Source organism: Eumetopias jubatus, unplaced genomic scaffold (genome assembly GCF_037043125.1).
Source record: "Eumetopias jubatus isolate StellerSeaLion01/CBP00866 unplaced genomic scaffold, mEumJub1_p1.0 scaffold_5, whole genome shotgun sequence".
Classification (NCBI taxonomy): Eukaryota; Metazoa; Chordata; class Mammalia; order Carnivora; family Otariidae; genus Eumetopias; species Eumetopias jubatus.
The window spans coordinates 19,514,925-19,533,084 of NW_028274811.1; the positions used below are offsets into that span (position 1 = coordinate 19,514,925).

General features: G+C 46.9%; 1 protein-coding gene across 1 annotated transcript in view; it reads right to left on the bottom strand.

The window, feature by feature from the left end:
• Positions 1–2,659: 2,659 nt before the first annotated feature.
• Positions 2,660–18,160, bottom strand: part of ZNF608 (zinc finger protein 608) — a 105,290-nt gene continuing 89,789 nt past the window's right edge. The window contains exons 3-8 of the mRNA XM_028103421.2: positions 12,150–12,237; positions 9,185–11,645; positions 6,977–7,394; positions 6,196–6,368; positions 4,680–4,833; positions 2,660–2,745 (exon numbers count right to left, since the gene is read on the bottom strand). Of these exons, the coding sequence (XP_027959222.1) occupies positions 2,660–2,745; positions 4,680–4,833; positions 6,196–6,368; positions 6,977–7,394; positions 9,185–11,645; positions 12,150–12,237 (3,380 nt within the window). The remainder of the gene's footprint in view (positions 2,746–4,679; positions 4,834–6,195; positions 6,369–6,976; positions 7,395–9,184; positions 11,646–12,149; positions 12,238–18,160) is intronic.

The window sequence follows — 18,160 nt, forward strand, 5'->3', positions numbered from 1 at the left end:
ACAGTCACATGGATGAAAAATGCAAAAGACAACCAAAGTGAAAATTCAGAGAAAAATACCCTTCTAGAGAAATCTATTAAGAACAAAGACAAACCTGCAAGCCTTTTCCAAAAGCAGAGAAAACAATTTGATGGCAGAAATCTATCCTTTTGCGAAGCAAAGGGCCCCAAGGAGGAGAGCTAACCCCATTATACCAAGACCAAGTCTGTCAACTTGGAGAACTTTGTAGAACACCAAGTGGGATAACAGTCATTAGCAGGCACAGTAAAATGACAAACTTACAGATGGAACGAAGCGCTGAGATGAAGCAGCCTGAACACAGGAGGCACACTCGCACTGCACGGCTTCTGCTTCATTTTTGCATCTGGCTACAAGGCTTTCCCCCCAGATGCGTGCGTGGACCATGTTCCCACCTCCTGTAGCGAGGCCTTCCCGACCATTCTATTTACAGTCACAGGCTCCCACTCATGTTCTCCCAGTGCCCACCACCACACTCTCTGTCCACAGTGTTGATCAACCCCCGAACACACTCTGCATGATGACTTAGAGGTTCTATTGGGCTGACCACACCTACTAGAAAACGCGATTTCTAGGAAGACAAGCGTTTTAATCTGCTATGTTCACGGCTATATCCCAATCCTTACATGGTGCCTGGGATAAAGCAGGTGCTTAGTGTTTGCTGGAAGAGAGGGGAGGAGGAAGGGAGGCAAGGAACGAAGCAGTTCATTCTGTACGTGTGGCATAAAATATGCTAATGAAGCAACTCAGTGACAAGTCAAATAAATGGCTAGCTGCCTGACTTTTCTACTGTCCACATGTCACAAGATGGACACCTCTGGAATGTCACTCCCTAGCAGAGAAACCCGGATCTACCAATTTGTGTTTGGAGTAAATACCCAGTGAATGTGCACATGTCCACGGAATGAAATACACCACTTGGATGTTACACCTGTGCCTCACGTGAAAAACGCAGTCATGTGTGTACTTTATCTTTCAAAGTGAACATTCATAAGATCAAGCAACCTTTCTTTGAAAATGAGAATCACTATCAGCCATGGAGAAATAACACAAGACAGACGAGAGGCCGTTGTAAAAAAAAAAAAAAAACTTTTTAATTCTGATTGCCAAATTATTTAAGGCAGGTATAAAAAAGGAAAGCATTCAATATACATTTTACATAAAATAAACTAGATTACAGCATAAAACAAGTAACCAGGCAATGGCGTTAAAGTCTCTCTCTTCTAAAACTGGATAATTGTAAACATTAAAAAAAAAAAAAAAAAAAAAGGACTGCAAGACTATTCAAGTAATAGAACAATCACAGATGTCTCTGGTACGCAGGCTATTGGGTTATTTGCCATTCAAGATTATCAAAAAATGACACCTCATTATTCACAGATGCTCATTATTTCCCCAATTTAATCTTTACATTATATACAACACAGTTTTTGTGGTACTGGCAACCCCATGCCTTTCCATAAGTCTTTTTTTCTTTTTCCACAACACACAAGTACAAACAGTGACTACAGGAGCATTTCACACTGATGTGTCTTTAACGGGAGCCACCAAATAGACATCTAAATTGTACCCAAGCGTCGTCATCACAACCAGCCTTTCCGAGGGCCTCACGGGATATCTAGGAAGGATATGCAAGTTTCGGGCACACGGATACAGAACGTCTTTTATTTACAAGCGAAAAGGAAAAGGAAAAGAAAGTAAGCAGCCTTCTGCGGCCAACACTTTTCAACAGGACAGATACACTTTTTATTTCCTTTACTGAGTGGTTTGCAGACCCTGTGTGTGCGAGCCTGGTTACTGATACAAAAAGTAAAGAATATATATATATATATATATGTATATATACATATATGTATACGTATATATATATAAAACAGAAGTCTAATTACAGCAACATTTGTTACTCTGCAATAAAATCTGTAATTTACAAAAATGAAATGACTGGTTTTTGCCTGCCATTAAAGGCATTTCAAATTAACACCATGGAACTGATGTTTGTATAAAGCGCTTCCCCATGTGATCCAGTCACATGACAACGTACATTTCCAATCTTGTTATTCTCTGCAAAAGAAAAGAAGACCTTAGCGCGGGGTTCTTGCCACAAGTGACACTGAAAATATGAAAACCCCAAGACTGATACTGATAGGCTTAACTCAATTCTATTCTGTTCATGGGATTCACTTCCACAGAAAGGGAACGAGCACGGGGGTAAGGATACACACCGGGGAAGATGTTATTTTCCTCTCTCAAACAACGGGAGGGGTAATTAAGACTATCGAAGAACAAACATGACCTTCATCATGATGAAAATAAGTATCTCCCATTGCGACTTTGTTTTTGACACAGGATAAAACAAAGGGAGTCGGGGCGAATGATTTTAACAAGGCTGTGAGGACAACCCAACTCAACTGTTTAAAAAAAAACACGATCTGTTGATTGCTAACCCGCATTACAGCTAAAGAAAGGAGGGTCCCCAGAAGGTAAGCTGCACAGGAAGCAATGGGGACATAAAAACGCATTCGTTACAATAATATAAAATGCCCAAGGAGCTAAGTTTTTGGTCTAAAAAGCCTAAACTTAACTTCCTCCCACCCATCACACTGTCTCCATGTAGAAAACGGATTCAAAATGTACAGGATATTTACCTTCTTTGTGCAGGAAACATTCCTGATGCAGATGCCTGGGCAGCCACCTGCTGAGAGGCAACAAGGGCGGCGGAGGTCAAGCCTGATGGGGAAAGAATGCAGGGTTTCTGTGACATTTGGAAAGATAAGAGCAGGTACAGGCCCCCAGGGTGAAGGACTATAGCAATGTGTCCTTTCCTAAACACACACATGGTACGTTTCACGCAGCAAGGACAGAGCACAAACCGCGTGGTCTAACCAACGTCCATCCATTTATCCAATACTCTGCAGTTTTCTTAATAGCTATTCAAAGAGAATATAGAGCATTCCATCTCTCAGACTCTGCATGAAGCTAAATGGTTTGTGCGCATTCCTGAATTGGAAGCTTGGGAGAAATAATAGGAACTCGGTCACAACAGGGAATCAAAAGTTACAGTGAATGATAGAAGCAACACGTTATTTGCTTAGAATACAATACTTTCATAATAACTTTTATCACTTTAACATTTCCCCAGCGAAGGAACAAAATGCACCCCATAAGGAATTCACATGGAATCAGTGAATCGAACTTAGAAATAGTCTTAACTTCCACCCTGCAAGAGAAAGATGGCAGTCATGAGAACGTAATAGCATCAAGTTGCCTAATAGGAAGTGATTAAAAAAAAAAAACAAAAAACAGAAAAAACAAGTGCAAACCCAGGTTAGATTACTCTCCTTCTATGTCTTCTCTGTTGTTCTTAACGCCCCTAGCTGATGGCAAGCAACACAAGATGAATAAATAAAAATGACCCTTCACATCTGCAGAGCACTTCCCAATCTGGGAAGTACCTTCATATGTGTGCTCTTGTATTCACACAGCAGAAGAAGGGGTGACATGGCAAGTGCTATGGATTGAATGTGCCCCCCCAAACACACCAAATTCCTATGTGGATGCCCTAACCCCCAATGTAACTATCTGAAGATAGGACCTAAATAATCAAGGTTAAATGAGGTCATAAGGATGGCAACCTAATCTAACAAGATCAGTGTCCTTATAGAAGAGATATCAGAGGGTAGGGCGCGCGCTCTCTCTCTCTCTCTCTCTCTCTCACACACACACACACACACACACACACACACACACACACACACACACACACAAAGAGAGAGAGAGAGAAAAGAGGTCATATGAGTACACAGCAAGATGGCAGCTTCCTTCAAGCCAGGAATAGAGCACTCACCACCAAGCAACCATGCTGGTACCCTGATCTCGGACTCCCAGCCTCCAGAACTATGCGGAAAATGTCTGCTGTTGAAAGCCACAGAGTCTGTGACATTTCATGCTGGCAGTCTGAGCTAACTAAGACAGCAAGACCCTGGCCAGTGGATCTGTTGGTAGCCATGGGGCCAGCACCCACCCCCCGCAAGGTGACCGAGCTGGGACAAAGGGCACCAGCTCGGCTAATAACACCACAAATCGAAGGCTCTCTCACGTCGATTCTATGGCTTTTTCACAATGTTTCTCCGTCTTCAAAGTCACAGTCGTGAACGGCTGCAAAGAGTCCTTGAATTAAAGGTGATTAAAGTGTTAAACGTGGTGGCAATGGCATTGCTCCCATTACTTCCGGGAGGGGGTGGGGGGAGAAGAGCAACTGGAAAGGCCTGCAGAAATGATTGCAATTTCACCAAAGCCTCTCACCATCCCTTCCTTTCTTCCCCCACAATTTCCCTCAAGTAGCTATCTGATCTTCTGATTGTTATATTCGGTGCCCCAGACATTGGCCGCCACCCTCGGTCTGTGACATAACAGTAAGCCGCCGATAACATCAACCAGTGACGATTATTAAGTGGGAGCCACCTCCTGTCTCAACAGAACACAAAAGGGGTGGGCAATCGCCTCCGCTATGTCACTAGGAAATAAGAGTTAAGAACTTCCTTACTCCCCAGAGTTAATGTGAATTCAAAGCTCAATATATTTATTTTAAGACACGAAGGGTACTTTGGGCAAACAGTTCTCCCAAGCAGAATGAGCCATGCGATAACGACGGAGCTGCTGACCTTGGAAAGGGTCATATTGACCAGGGATTAGCGGGTAACCCATGCCAACGTGGGTGTGGTGGTGCGTGTGCAGGTGCCGCTGCCCGAAGGGGGAGTGACGGTCCCTCTCCCTTTCTGCCTCCCGTTCCCGCTCTGCTGTCGCCTTCTCCACGGGCTGCAACAGAAAAGAGAGATGGGCCCCTCTTAAAACTCTGAAAAACCAGTAGGACTACTAAACCACCTCTGTCCCTTGAGCAGTATTTGTCAATGATTAAAAAGCAAATGCAGAGATACTTAGCATTCCTTATTAGTGCAAGACAACGTCAAAAGGCATGCACGAGTTTCAGCGGGAATTAAGCCAACACTAAAGAAATGCTCCCACCCACAAGTAAACCAAGGGGCATCAAGGTTTTCCTCAGATGGTGGAAACAGGAGGACTTTTCTTTATGCCTGCTCATAATCTCAAGATTCGAATCTACCCAACTGCTTCCCAGAAACAACTTTCATACTTTGATCCACGGGCAAAAAAAAAGGTAGTCATGGAGATTTAAGTCAAGTTTTCTAATTATCCTTGGATGTTGTTGACATTGGGTGGGGAGAATCTATCTCATAACTTCATATATGCCTGTCTCTGTTTTAGTCCAGTGAAAATACGCATCTCAGCATTGTATGCCACTACAGAGTACAGGAAATCGTTGCCCTATCCTCTGGAAGTGTTCCAGAATCTGCCCATTTTTGAAGGTTCATAGAGAAGCTCTTGGTTCTCCCAAATCACAGTTCAGTTAAGGACTGTCTCTCCTATACATTTCTACCCACCAGAACTTAGCCTACCTAAAGTTCTTTTTCTCACTTGAAAAAAATCTTGGCGCTAGAAGGAGTACCCACAGAAAGAGACTCATAAATCATCTTTTCTCACTTACACAGTCTCTGGTGGACTCATCCACATCACAGATCCTACATTTTAACCCAAATGTCTCTTTTCTAGGCAAGAACTACCACGTCCTTTGTCTCTCTTCACAACAGCCTCTAGAACTAGCAGATGCCCCTTTTCTTGGGGGGTGAGGGGTGGGAGAGTGGGAGCAAGGGTGGAGCCATCTTTCAGAAAGACAAAGACACCTGTTCGCATGGCTTCACAAGTTACGGGGACATGACAAGGGGTCAAGGCCAAAACAGACCAGATGCAGCCACCAGCATCAAAATTTCACCAAAGCCTCAAAAATACCTCGTACCCAAAGTTGGTTCCTATGAATTTCAAAGTCCCCCTCACAAGCACCCTCCTGGTAGTCAAGGTACAGTGCATTCTGCAACAGGAAAGCTTGCCAGCACCACACACATGCGCTCTGACCATTTGTTTCCTCCTGTGTGAGAGCGTCCTACTACGTTTGAACATTCCATGCTTTATGTGTGAAGATAAAACAGCATCTTGAAATCACAGCTGGGCTCGAAAGCCATTTATATTTCAAGACCGTTTCCTAGCTTGTCCCCTTCTCTCCCCTCAAAACACGGCACTTTTAAGCAACAACAAAAGGCGGCTTACGGCGGGAGACTTGCTGCGGTACTGGTTGGCGTGCTGTTGGAGCAAGTCCAGGGCTTTCGATTCCGTCGTCGTTTTAGTGTTGATGCTGGGGCTGCTATTGACTTTCTCTGCCTCTTCTCTCCCTGACATCTTCCCATAAACAGGATAATGAAATCCCGGAGAGAGATAGGCCCCTGCAGATACACAACAAATGCCACATCAAGTTACGGGCTCCATCTTAAAAAAAAAAAAAAAAAACCCAAAAAACATCCGGGTTACACGAATTTGGGATAAGAGTCGGAGATCTTAAAATAGGGAATGACATTAAGAGTGGGCTACATCATTGTTAAACCATACACAGGCTCTCCGATTTCCTTCTCCCAGTTAATTCATCCTGATGAACAGAGGTTATAAACAGAATTGAGCTTACAGCCATTTCATACATTTATGTGTCTGCTTAAGTGAAAGGAACAGTAACTATAATGATTATGACAGTAAGTGCTTAGAATATTTTCATAGGCAATAAAGTATGTGTCAGTCTAACAGCTAGAGCAGACCATCAGAGTCTACACAAACGAGAGCCGAGGACGCTTGACGTCTTAGCTAAAAAAACAAAAACAGAAACAAACCCCCCCCAAGAAACCTCATATTAAATAAGTTTCACCTTGGGGACTTGAAACAGCCTAAAAACAAGCAAACAAAGGTTACTGGCGAAGCGTCTCGTTTATCCTGAGTTTTTTAAACAGCTAATATTTGCACGCAGCCTGTTCCCTCCAATATAGTGAGAACCCGCAACACGTACCAGGGTAACTGTGCATTAGGACGGGAGAGACAGCCCGGTATGCAGGGTGGCTGGGGTCATACATCTGTGGGTAAGGATAAGCATGCAAGTACTGTATGTAGGACTGATGCTGACTCATGGGTGAGGACACCGCCACTCTCGCTCCCCGAGAGTCCTTCCAGTTCACAGGCGTCTTCCCATCATCATTTTTCAGCTTGCTCTCCTCCAGGGACTGAGAATCAGGACGCTTGGCCTCTTTGGGCTCCTCTTTAATGCTCGTTAGTGATACGGGAAGGCTGGGCACACCCCCTTCCTTAGTGGGGGTCTTCCTGGGACTATCCTCTTTTAATTTCTTTTCCCTATCAAGCTCTTCTGACTTTTGCTGATCCAGGTATTTGGGCTGGTATACATAATGATGCCATGTCCTTGAATCTGGATCCTGATTTAAAAAAAGAAAAAAAGAAGAAAGAAAAGAAAAGAAAAGAAAGAAAAGAAAAGAAAAAAAGAAAGAAAAAGAGAAAGAAAGAAAGAAAGAAAGAAAGAAAGAAAGAAAGAAAGAAAGAAAGAAAAAGAAAGAAGGGAAAAAAATTGTTTTAAAATTTCAGTTTTGAAGCAAAGCTCATTAATCACCATGACAGCATTACTCTTACTCCTAATACTAAGTTAACATGTATGTCTGCCCTCACACTGTGCAAGAGCTTTAACCCTCCCTCTCTCACAAAGCCATGACGTCTGACATAGGCATCATTATTCACCTCTTTTACACCAGACAAAACCAAAGTTTTTAAAGCTCCAGGAACATTGGGGTCACACGGCTGCCCAGGGTGGAGCTGGGCCGCAAACTCAGGTCTGCGGGAATCCAGAGCTGGGCCCTTTGTGGGATCCTTCAACATTAAAACAGCACGCTCAGACATAATTTAATCAAAAACTCATTTTCCCTTTACTATCTCATGTAGGCAAAAAGAATTTTAAAAACTCCCAACTCCGGGCTAGTTCATAGTAGATTTAAACCATCTTCATATCCATTAACATCATTTAGTAGGGGAAACTCTTGGTTTCCTAACGTATTTTCTTCACCTACAGCAGCTGAGGCTTAATATACGGACTCATGTCTCCTGTGCAGACATCTTAATCAAAACAAAATTTCAAATTAGTATACATTATAGCTTTTCTATTAGAAAACAAAGGCACCTCTAAACCCCCTCCAAACTATATGGCTCTAATGCAGCCCTGTGAAGCCAGGGCCTGGTTCAGGCCTCCAGAAATGAGGGAAGTGAGGACCCCAAAGGGCCCCTGCGACCCCGATCCCATTCATGACAAAAACCCACTGGATATTTAGGGCCCGACCCGAGAGAACATTCAGCCTTGGGCCCAAGTCTCAACTTCTGGGCAGTAATGAGCATGAAGACAGGAGTCCATTGCTCTGATGCCCCAGGGACAAAAAGTGTGGGAGTGGAGAGAGGGTCGGGACACCGGGAAACCCCAGAGTTAACTCTCAGGGGACCACAGTGAGTGAGGATGTGTGCGCCATGACGGGAAGTGTCAGCACATACGTGATTTCATGGTGGCTGGTTTTCAGGCGCCTGCCCGTGGAACCTCTGGCCGGCTGGCCAGGGGGTCCCGGGAGGACTGCGGGAGGCCCACGCAACCCAGACACCCCCCTCCCCTTCGCCTCAAAGGCCATGGGCCGTGAGCCCCACTTCGGGGCTCTTGACACCTAGGCATCTCGGACACCGTGTGAAAGACATCTGGGCCCCGTGTTTTATTAAAGAGATGAGTGGAAAATGCGGACTGAAGGGCCCAGCCTTAATATTCCTTGAAGGTGCCAGGAGAAATTTGGAAATACAATAGAACAAACATTGTAGAGACCAGACTCGGGATCTCAGCGGCCACGTGGTAGAATCCCCTCCCTCTGGACTCAGTAAGAAATTAGGGGACCTCATCAGATTCCCAGCGAGTGAACGGCAGAGAACACCGGTCTGCAAAGCACACGTCCGAAGTTCCTTTCACTACACAACACGACACGGCAATCGTGAGCAACGCAACGCTGGCAAGGTCCGCCATCAACTCCTGAGGGAACCTTTCCAAAATATTTTTCAGGAGGAGAGGGACCAGCCCTAATGAACCCTTGGCTTATTTCCTGTGAAGACGTCTAACCAGATCAAGCCCAGACACGTCCAAGTCTCAGACTCGCTCTCTCCCTGTGGGGGCCACGCTCCACAATCTTACTTGTTTAAATCTCGAGGTTGGGTCTACACCTGTCTGCTTCATAGAGTCCATGACAGATTTCATTTCTACAGCCTCCTTAATAAGCTGGTGGTTTTCCATCTGCTTAGCTTTGAAGCTGTCGGCCTGAAGGTGCTGCTGGTGACTGGGGAGAAGCTGTGATTTACCTGTCTCCTCAGTTTTATTAGGCACTGGCGGCCCTAGTTTAGAATGGGTTTTGTTAGGCTCCGGGGTAGAGGGAGCTTTTGAGATTGTGGCAGATGGCAGATTTTTCTGTTTACTGTCCTCCTTGCCCAGCTCTTTCAAGGGGAGCTCGTTCTTCCTGTCGCAATCTCCTCTGCCAGCCTGCGCCATTTTCTGCTCTGCCAGCCTCTGGTCCTCATAGTACTTCTCGTACTGCTGTCTATAGGCAGGGCTGCTGGCCATCAGGGACTTCTGGTCCATATAGAGCCCGTAGGCGTACTGGCCGTAGTAAAGGGACTGCGCCAGGGCCGGGTGCCTCTGTGTGATCACCGACTGGTGCTGAGGCTGTAAGGGTGCCGAGGAATGGTCCACCTTCTTGGCATCCAGCTGCTCCGCCTTGTCTTTCTTTTCTGCGTCCTCCTCGGACTCCTTCTTGATCTTCATGGCCTGCGTGCTCCCGCCGTTCCCAGCGGCAGGGGCTCCGACCTGCCCGGGGTGCATGTAACTCGGGGAATAGTAAGGGTCGTAGCCATGGTAGTAGGGGGAATGGGACTCTTTCATCTGAGATGATTGTGCTGTAGCCGAAGGATGCCCTTTGACAACACCCTCCTTACTGGAAATGATGTCTGACGGGGAACTGGCCTTGGACCGCATGCCCTCTGACCGGCTGTCGGAACCACCATCGTCCGCCGCATCGGAAATGTCCGAATAGGCGGGGCTGCTGGTCTTGGCCGCGGACGTCTCCGCGCCGTTCTGGGTGAGCACGTGCAGTGGGGCCATGGGCGCCTGGCCGTTCACCAAAGTGCTGCACTCCATCCTCGAGGCGCTGCCTATGGACGGGCTGGGGGCGTTGTCCGTAAAAGTGTAAACCTTATCAGCCTCGGCTTTGATGCTGGCCATCCGGCTCTCCTGAGACTCCGACAGTCCGTTGGCCAGCCCTTCACTCTTGCCGAGGTGGTCCTTTAAAAAATGCCCAGATAAATCTTTCCCCGCCCCCTTGGCGTCCTCGAGTTTGCCCAGCTTGGCATCCAGCTTAGGGCTCCCCGACTCCTTCCCTTCTTTGTCCTTAAGCTTCCGCTTCTCCTTCTTCTTTTTGTCTTTGAGGGACACAAGAGCTGGGTTCACGGTGATGGGCTCCCCCATAATCGTGGGCTTTGGCTGAATGGGTTTCAACGGAGGGCTCTTTGGTGTGGCCTGCACAACAGTCGTGGTGAGGGAGGGCAGTCCGGGGATGGTCCCCGTGGTGGTGCTCGTAAAGGCTGCAGTGGGTATGGCGATGAGTTGCGGGGGCGCGGGGGCAGGCGCGGGGGCGGGGGCAATGGGCCGGGCAGTTTTAAGTTTAGAGAGGTTTTTGTCCATTTTGCAGTTGTTGGCTTTCTTGCCCTTTTCTTTGTCGCCCGCATTCTTCTTGTCGATCAAGCCTTCCGCTTCCAGTTTGGGCATCTCCGTGGCCAAGCTGCCGTCTGCCGTCGAGCAACTGTCCAGGGCCGCCGTCATGTTGGAGATCACCGGGAGGTTGTTCAGCTCACTGTGAAGGCCCTTCTTTTTGCCAGAGTTCTTGCCCGCTTTAGAGCCGACGACAGAACCCGGACCATTGCTCATCAGCTCTCTCTTCCCTTTGGGGGTGCCAGGGGGGTGCCCGGAGCCAGGCGACACGGGCGCCTTCACCTGCTCGTAAGCCGAAAGGCTTGTGCTGGGCTCGCTGCACTCGAGCGCCACGTGACTCAACGCCTCCTCACAGTCCGAGATCTTGTCCTCACTGTCCGGCTCAAACTCCAGCTTGTTCTCTGGGTCTAAGTGTGCGTGAGCCTGGTGGTACCTCAGGCCGTTAATGTGCTTGTACTTTTTGTTGCAGTTGGGGTGGGGGCAGTCGATTAACACTGGAGAGGAGCAGCCTTGGTCCAAAAAAGTAGTCTCTGGTTTCCCTTGAGGAGTGGTCGGAGTGCTTCTGGAATTCGTGCGGACACGCTTCCCGGGCTTATTGTCCTCGGAGCTGGAATTCAGGTCAAGCTCCATCGGGGGCTTGTTTTTCCTTTTGTTGGTGGAGGAGGGGCTGGCTTTGATGTCCTCGGCGGAGCAATTTGGGGGTGTCCTTCGCCCGCTGGCGTTGAGGCTGCCCCGCCTCCCCTTCCCATTGGCCCCCCCTCTGTTCTTGTTCTGCAGCCCTCTGGACTCGGTGAAGCTGGCCTCCGAGCCCGGAGCCGCCGCGACAGACCTGGCTCTCTTCCCTCGGCCCCGGCCCCCTCTCATCTCCAGGTCGCTGGTCGGGGACTCACAGAACCTAGGGAAGCAGGAGACATTCGTCAAAATGAGCACTCCCAAAAGAGCCAGGTGAAAACACGAGGCACACAATTCAGGCACGAGCAGCCAACAGCCCCGCAGCGTGAGGGCTGCGCCCAGGGAAGGAAAACACACCCTAGCCTTCCGCTGACAATTTCAATCCCTGCAAAAGAACCGGCTAGGGAGGGTGTATATTTAAACGGCTGGGACAGCTAGCTTCAAATCCAGTTCAAATTCCCATTTTAAGAAGAGAAGGAAACAAAGGAGAGAGGGAAAATGGGCAGGGAGGAGAGTTCTCTGTGACTGAAAAGAAATCCCCCATCTGCATTTCACTGTGTGCAATCCTGAATTGCTCATTTCTCTTCTGCCTGGTTTCAATTACGGGCAGACTTTTATGCATTATTAATCTATCTCTCGGGTTTCTTTGCAAAGAGAGGATGGGGGGAAGGTGAGGGGAAGAGGAAGGAGAGAAAACAGAGCCTGAGATAAAAGGCCCTGTGCATACCTGGGAGGGGCCCAGTCGTGCTTGGTGCAGTCCAGTAGGGTCCCTACGTAAGTTTTGTTCCTCCACGTGACATTGACCACTAGAACACCTGCAGGAACGGGTAATGAAGAAGGACCACGGTTAGCACTGATACCTCTATTTCCAGATGATGATGATGATGATGATGATGATGATGATGATGATTTTACCAGCAAAGTTCTGTTCTCATTTGCTTTCAAAAGCTGTGGTTTGCATTCTTCCTCTTTCTGGTTTCAGTGACCTCAAGTGAAAACCCACAGGAAATTGTGTGAGTGTGTGTGTGTGTTGTGTGTGTGTGTGTGTAAAATCATGCCTGTGCGCATGCGGTACAAAAGGGTAATACTGTGTGTGAGAGTGTAATCAAGATACTGCTGACAGAAGGAAATGGTTTTTGCCATGTCCTGCTGTAAAACAGCAACACTCACCTCTTAATTTTTCTATTATTACACATAATTGCTTTCGTTTGGCAAGCAGCCAACGAAAACTAAGCGCCAGTTACCAGTGCTTAAACTAGAAGGTGACTGAAAGGCATGGGCTTTGTTTCCCATTCAACAATATAAAATCGTGATTTTTATTTAGACAAAGATTATAAGGGGGGCACAAAAATAGGTGTAGAAGGGGAGAGCGGTGGTGGGGGGGAGCGCTTAGAGTCCAGAGAGCAGACAATCAGCTATGACTTCTCCTTCCTAATCCTCCCCTCTCTGGCTTTGTGAGACAAGCATCAGCCGTGGTATGGTATCTGTTTCACTGTTTGGTCTTGTTTCATATTAAGGACTCCTAAAATAGCCCTCTTAAGAAAATAAATGTGCACAATAGGTTTGCTCTTGGGGTTATCTTTAGAATCAACTTTAGTAAGCATTTGCCACAGAGGATTAGAAGAAAAATCTCAAAACCAACACACTTGTTTCCTGCAAGCCATTCTGCTTTTCCCAACTGCTTTGCAGACAGACAATTTAATTTAGCACTACATCTGTGAATTACTAAACTTAAGTGCACTTAGTACACCAAATGTCACAGGAAAACAAAATAGAACATCCTCTTTATTTCTCTAGAGGGCAAGGACCATATATTTTTTTATTCACTCCTTAAAAATGTACAATAAAAGGACCTAGATATTGAGACATACCTAAAATATTAGGGTAAGTAAATGAAACATTTAAGTGGGCCTTTGTTTTCTTTTCTGTACCTACTATAATCCATTCCATCTTGGAAATACCAAGGGACACTACTCAAAGTCTACCTCTAGCTGGTTCGCTCACTTGCTCACTGCCATTTTGAATTGTATAGAAAACCTGTATTGCACTCCTTTACGGTAAGGGACACCTCACAAGATAAGACTAATTTCCTTGGGAACGTTTTAACAGCAGGTAAAAATATTTGAATCACTGGAACTCAGGTAGTGGGGAAGGAAGGATTTCTTTCAAAAGTCTCCGAAGGAGATTTAAAAATGGTTTCCCATATGGTCTCTGTTGCTATTAGGTGACAGCTGAATTTACTCACTGTAGCCATGGTGGGGGGGTGGGAGGGAGACGGGAATGAAGCAAAGCAAGGATTTCCTCAAATCACGGTTGATTCCATTCTAATTCCCTGGGGAGGTTTTTTTTTTTTTTAAACCACTGAGTATAAAAATTCACATTGAGATGAGAATCAATGGTAATTAGGCATTTGGTCAAAATCTGCACAAGACAGAACAATTGGAGGAAAGGATTCTTTATGAGCACATCCCTCCAGGAAAAGGGAGGGGGTGGGAGGGAGGCGAAGGGGAAGGGGAAGACGGTTTTCTCATCATGTGCTCTCTGGGGCACTGTGTGTGGTGTCAAAGACCTTTGCAGCTGCTTAAAATTCTTTAGCATGTCAGCTATATTTACAGTGCAGGAATATATCTGTATTGCCAGAAGGTTACTACATTTTAGCTTTAGACGCAATAGGCTGAATCTCTGCGTTCCAGAGTCCCTGATGTAGCACAAATGTATAATTAAAACTGCTTGAAAGGAAACATGAAAGAAACAACAAACCCTCCATTCTTGCAGTAATAAAATTAAAAACAGGAAAAGTCTGCACAGACACTTAACATTTGTCTGCAGTGAAAGGCTTTTGTTACTGCTTTTCCCCTAAGGGTTTCGCGTTTCCAGCAAACGCGGGCCGCCGATTGGCCGGCGCCTGCTGGGAACGCTCGCGTCTGATTGGCTGCGCCGATGGCGGCCGCCCGGAGCCGCGAGGCGGCGGCCGGGGATAAAGGGGCTCGGCGGAGGGCAGGGGCCGCCGTGGCGCTCGGGGCGCCGCGCACGCCCGCTTGCAGCCCCCGGGGCCGAGTGGTCGGCGCTTCCCCGGCCAGGACCCCCACGGGGACCCGTGGGGACCCCGAACCGGCAGTCAGCCGCCGCTGCTGTGGGGCTACCGCGGGAAGCTGTCACAAAGGCTGAGCTCACGCTGCGGCTTGCACACCGTAAAACCGTTCCCACCCCCGGATGCTGCTTCCAGAAGCCACACCGGCAGACCTCGTGGGGAAGCGCTAGCGGGACTGCTAGTATCACCATTATCGGCACTCGGTGGGGAGGGGAAAAAAGAAAGAAAGAAAAAAAAAATCCCATCAAGTCCATTCTCAACTTCAAAAGGGCCTCCATCGGCCAGCCTGGTTTTTCCTAGAAGCCCTCGGTGTTTGAAATGCTCAAAATAAATGCTCTGCTCCTGGGGAGATTTTGAAGAGTCTCCATCAAGCGGGGCTAATTAAATACGTGTGCTCGTGTCTATTTTTCTTTCTGCCACCGAGTATTTCTATCTGCCCAGCATTCACGTGCGAGTATACACACGCACATGTTTACACAGCCAAGCTGGAAAGAAGGCTTAAGGAATGCCTCTCGTATAAACTACAAAGTGTATTGTTTCTTTGGAAGGAAGTCTGTGTTTAGACAACATCCCGTTGTGAGGGGCCAAGTGGAAAGGTGGTTGTGTTTCAGCTCTCAAACATGCAAATGGTTTATCGTTTGTTTTTTCTTCTGTTTGTTTGTTTGTTTGTTTTGCTGAAGTCTCAACAGCTTGAACACTCTGGAACCCATGGGCATGTAAAGTGGACTCTCCTTTTGAAATAACCGAAAGGAAAATCAGTCCTTTAAAAGTTCTTTGAATTTCATAAATCTGGGCGCAGTTGTGTTTCTCATTTATCTTATATACACTGGAAATAAATATACATGTATTCCAAATGGATTTGGTTATCTGTTTGAATGCACATTTATTCTTCCAAACGCCTCGCCTGTGACCCAGGCGCTGGGGACGCTCTACACCAGCCTTTTTCATCTTTATATTTTCCAGTATCCCTCTAGGTTTATTGTCCTCTCCCACCCAGGGAACAGTCTTTCTCAAAGCGCTAATAATACCTGCCCCGCAACATTTTACATTTGAAAAAGATCTGAGGACTATTGCCAACTAAGTATGAATACAGGTGAAGACAGCAATGGATGGTTTGAGTGTGCTCACCACACAGGGTTTTCCTATTTATATTAGGGCTCTGTCTTGGATACTGATACAGAATCTAAGCCCCTGGCCCAAAAAACATGTAATATCAACAGGACACTTAGAAGAATGTGCTCTGTGTTCTATAACTGAAGCCTGTTACCTCTACAAGCCAAAAGAGCCCTGAGATCTCTTAAGAATTCCACAGTCACAGGGTTCTATTAGCTGCTCTTGTCAATACTCAGCACTGAAGTACTCCCAGAGAGATGATCAGGCCCATTAAGCATTTATTGTGCATCTTGAGGGTATACACTAGGTACTTTTTTGGTCCTCTGGAATCAGCCACGGTCTCGCTGGACCTCTATCAAAACCCTATTCTGCAAGAGTTTGCAAACTTGTAATAGAACCAACACAGGCACACCCTGTCACCCAGAAAAGGAAGGATAGCTTATGGATTACCCATACCTAGACAGCAGCTCCCTTAATCCATCACATTAAACTAGACCCTGGATGAGATGTTCCTAGGGCTTATCCTGCCCACAGTCCCTGCTCAGAGGGCAGTCTTAGGCAACTAGGCTCCTGAAACAGTAATCCTAACCCTGGCCTCACCGGATGGTTCCAGCAATGGGCGCCTAAAGCTGAGGCAGCCAAACAGGGACTTATTTTGGGAATTGGAATTAGTCACAAGGAAAAGCGATAATATAAACAGAAATCTCTAGGTCACAAGGCACTAGAGGCTGAGAGGACTACAGTGGGCCAAAGCCCCAAGGATGCAAGAGCTAGGAGATGAGGAAGCCAATGGGTGCAGGGCCCTCTGTACCTGTGTGTGCGTCCCTTTTTCCTCCTCTTCACCAGCGACAGGGCTCACCAGCACCCAGGACTGCCCCATTATTCTCCAGCCATCTTGTTAAAAAGTTGCTCCTGATTCTCAAATTAAATCTGTCTTTGAATCCCTTGCTCCCAGAGGTGCCCTCTTGAGATACCCTGCAGGGAAAGTCTACCCATCATCCAGTGGACAGCCTTTCACCCAGGCAAGGACAACGACCATGGTAACATTCTCACCTACAACTGGCTCTCTCTTTTATCCGCCCCCCTCCAGCCTAAACGAGCATCTGCAACCACTGTTTATGTCACAATTTTAATCCCCCTAAGACATTCTAGGCCAAATTTCCAAGGAAAGTTCCTAATGAATTGGCACCCAAGAGAGACAAAGGCAAATGTTCCCTCTTCTCTGAATGCTCTCCACTCCCACATTGATGGTGCATGACACCAAAACACGGCCACCCCCTCCTGAGTCCCCCATGGCGCTCCACACACAGTCCTCTGACTAATGGACGCTCAACAGAATCCATGCTTGCCTCTAAGTCCACAGCTAGACACTTCTCAGCCTCCCGCCTGATTAGATGCAGGTCTGTGGCAGCACACTCGGGTCTGTGACAGCTAAGTGAGGGACCGGATGTGTGCCATTTACAGGCCTGGCCCACAGCAATCCCCCCGTGCATGTCCTAACTTCTTCCTCTTTCTGGCTGGCTGGCATGGAGACCACAGTGACCTTGAAGGCCACCAGAGGATGGCAGGGTCTCCTGCATCTGGGACCCTGAATGATAAGGAAAACCCACCAAAGGAATCCCCACCAAAGGAATACCAAACTCAAGTCTATCAGGGATGTAGCAAGTAAACTCCTCCCATGTTTGAACACTACGGAGACTATCTGTCTTACCCTAATACACTGTCCCTTCCCATGCTACTCCTGTCATAGACACAGGATGCCTCTCCTCCAACCAGAACACAAGAGCAGTGTCTACACCTGCCCCACCGGTGAGCACAGTGCCCAGCACGCACAGAGAGTGCACTCAACCCCTGGGAACTATGACATGGTGACAGAAGGGAATCTAGATTTGAATCCTTCTTTTCACCCGTTACCATACTTCTTCAATAAGCATAATCTCCCACAAGTGTGGAGATGATAGAAATTCCCTATGGAGAGGCTGTGCTCCAAAGATGTGATCAATATGGTTTATGAATTACTGTTTTCTGGTATTCGTGAAGATGTTTCCTCAAGAACTGGGCAAAGGCCTGATTTCCCAGTGGATCAGCATAACTCTGTTTGTATTACAGTTTAAAGACCGTTTCAGAGTCTTTAAAGCGCCTCATCCCTGGGACAGAAGTCTCTGCCAAGCACTGCAAATGCTGAATTTGGAATCAGACGTCGGGTTTTTTTTTTTTTTTTTTTTTTTTTTTGAACTCCTATTCAGACTACCACATCTGGATGGACTTGGCGTGCACTCATGCAGAAAACAGAAACCTCACTCTAATAACACCGAAATGTAACCCAGTTATGCCACAACCCCCCTTTTTTTTGAAGTTTACACATTTCTTTCCTTTTATATATTTTTTCTAGTGGAAACATTAGTGACAATAAAAAGGCCACAATATGCTGGTTTCGTGCGTCCAGGATAAAGTTCATACATTTCGAGTATCATATTACCCTACATTTTTATACAACATGACCATTCTACAAGGTATGATTTATCACCACTCCT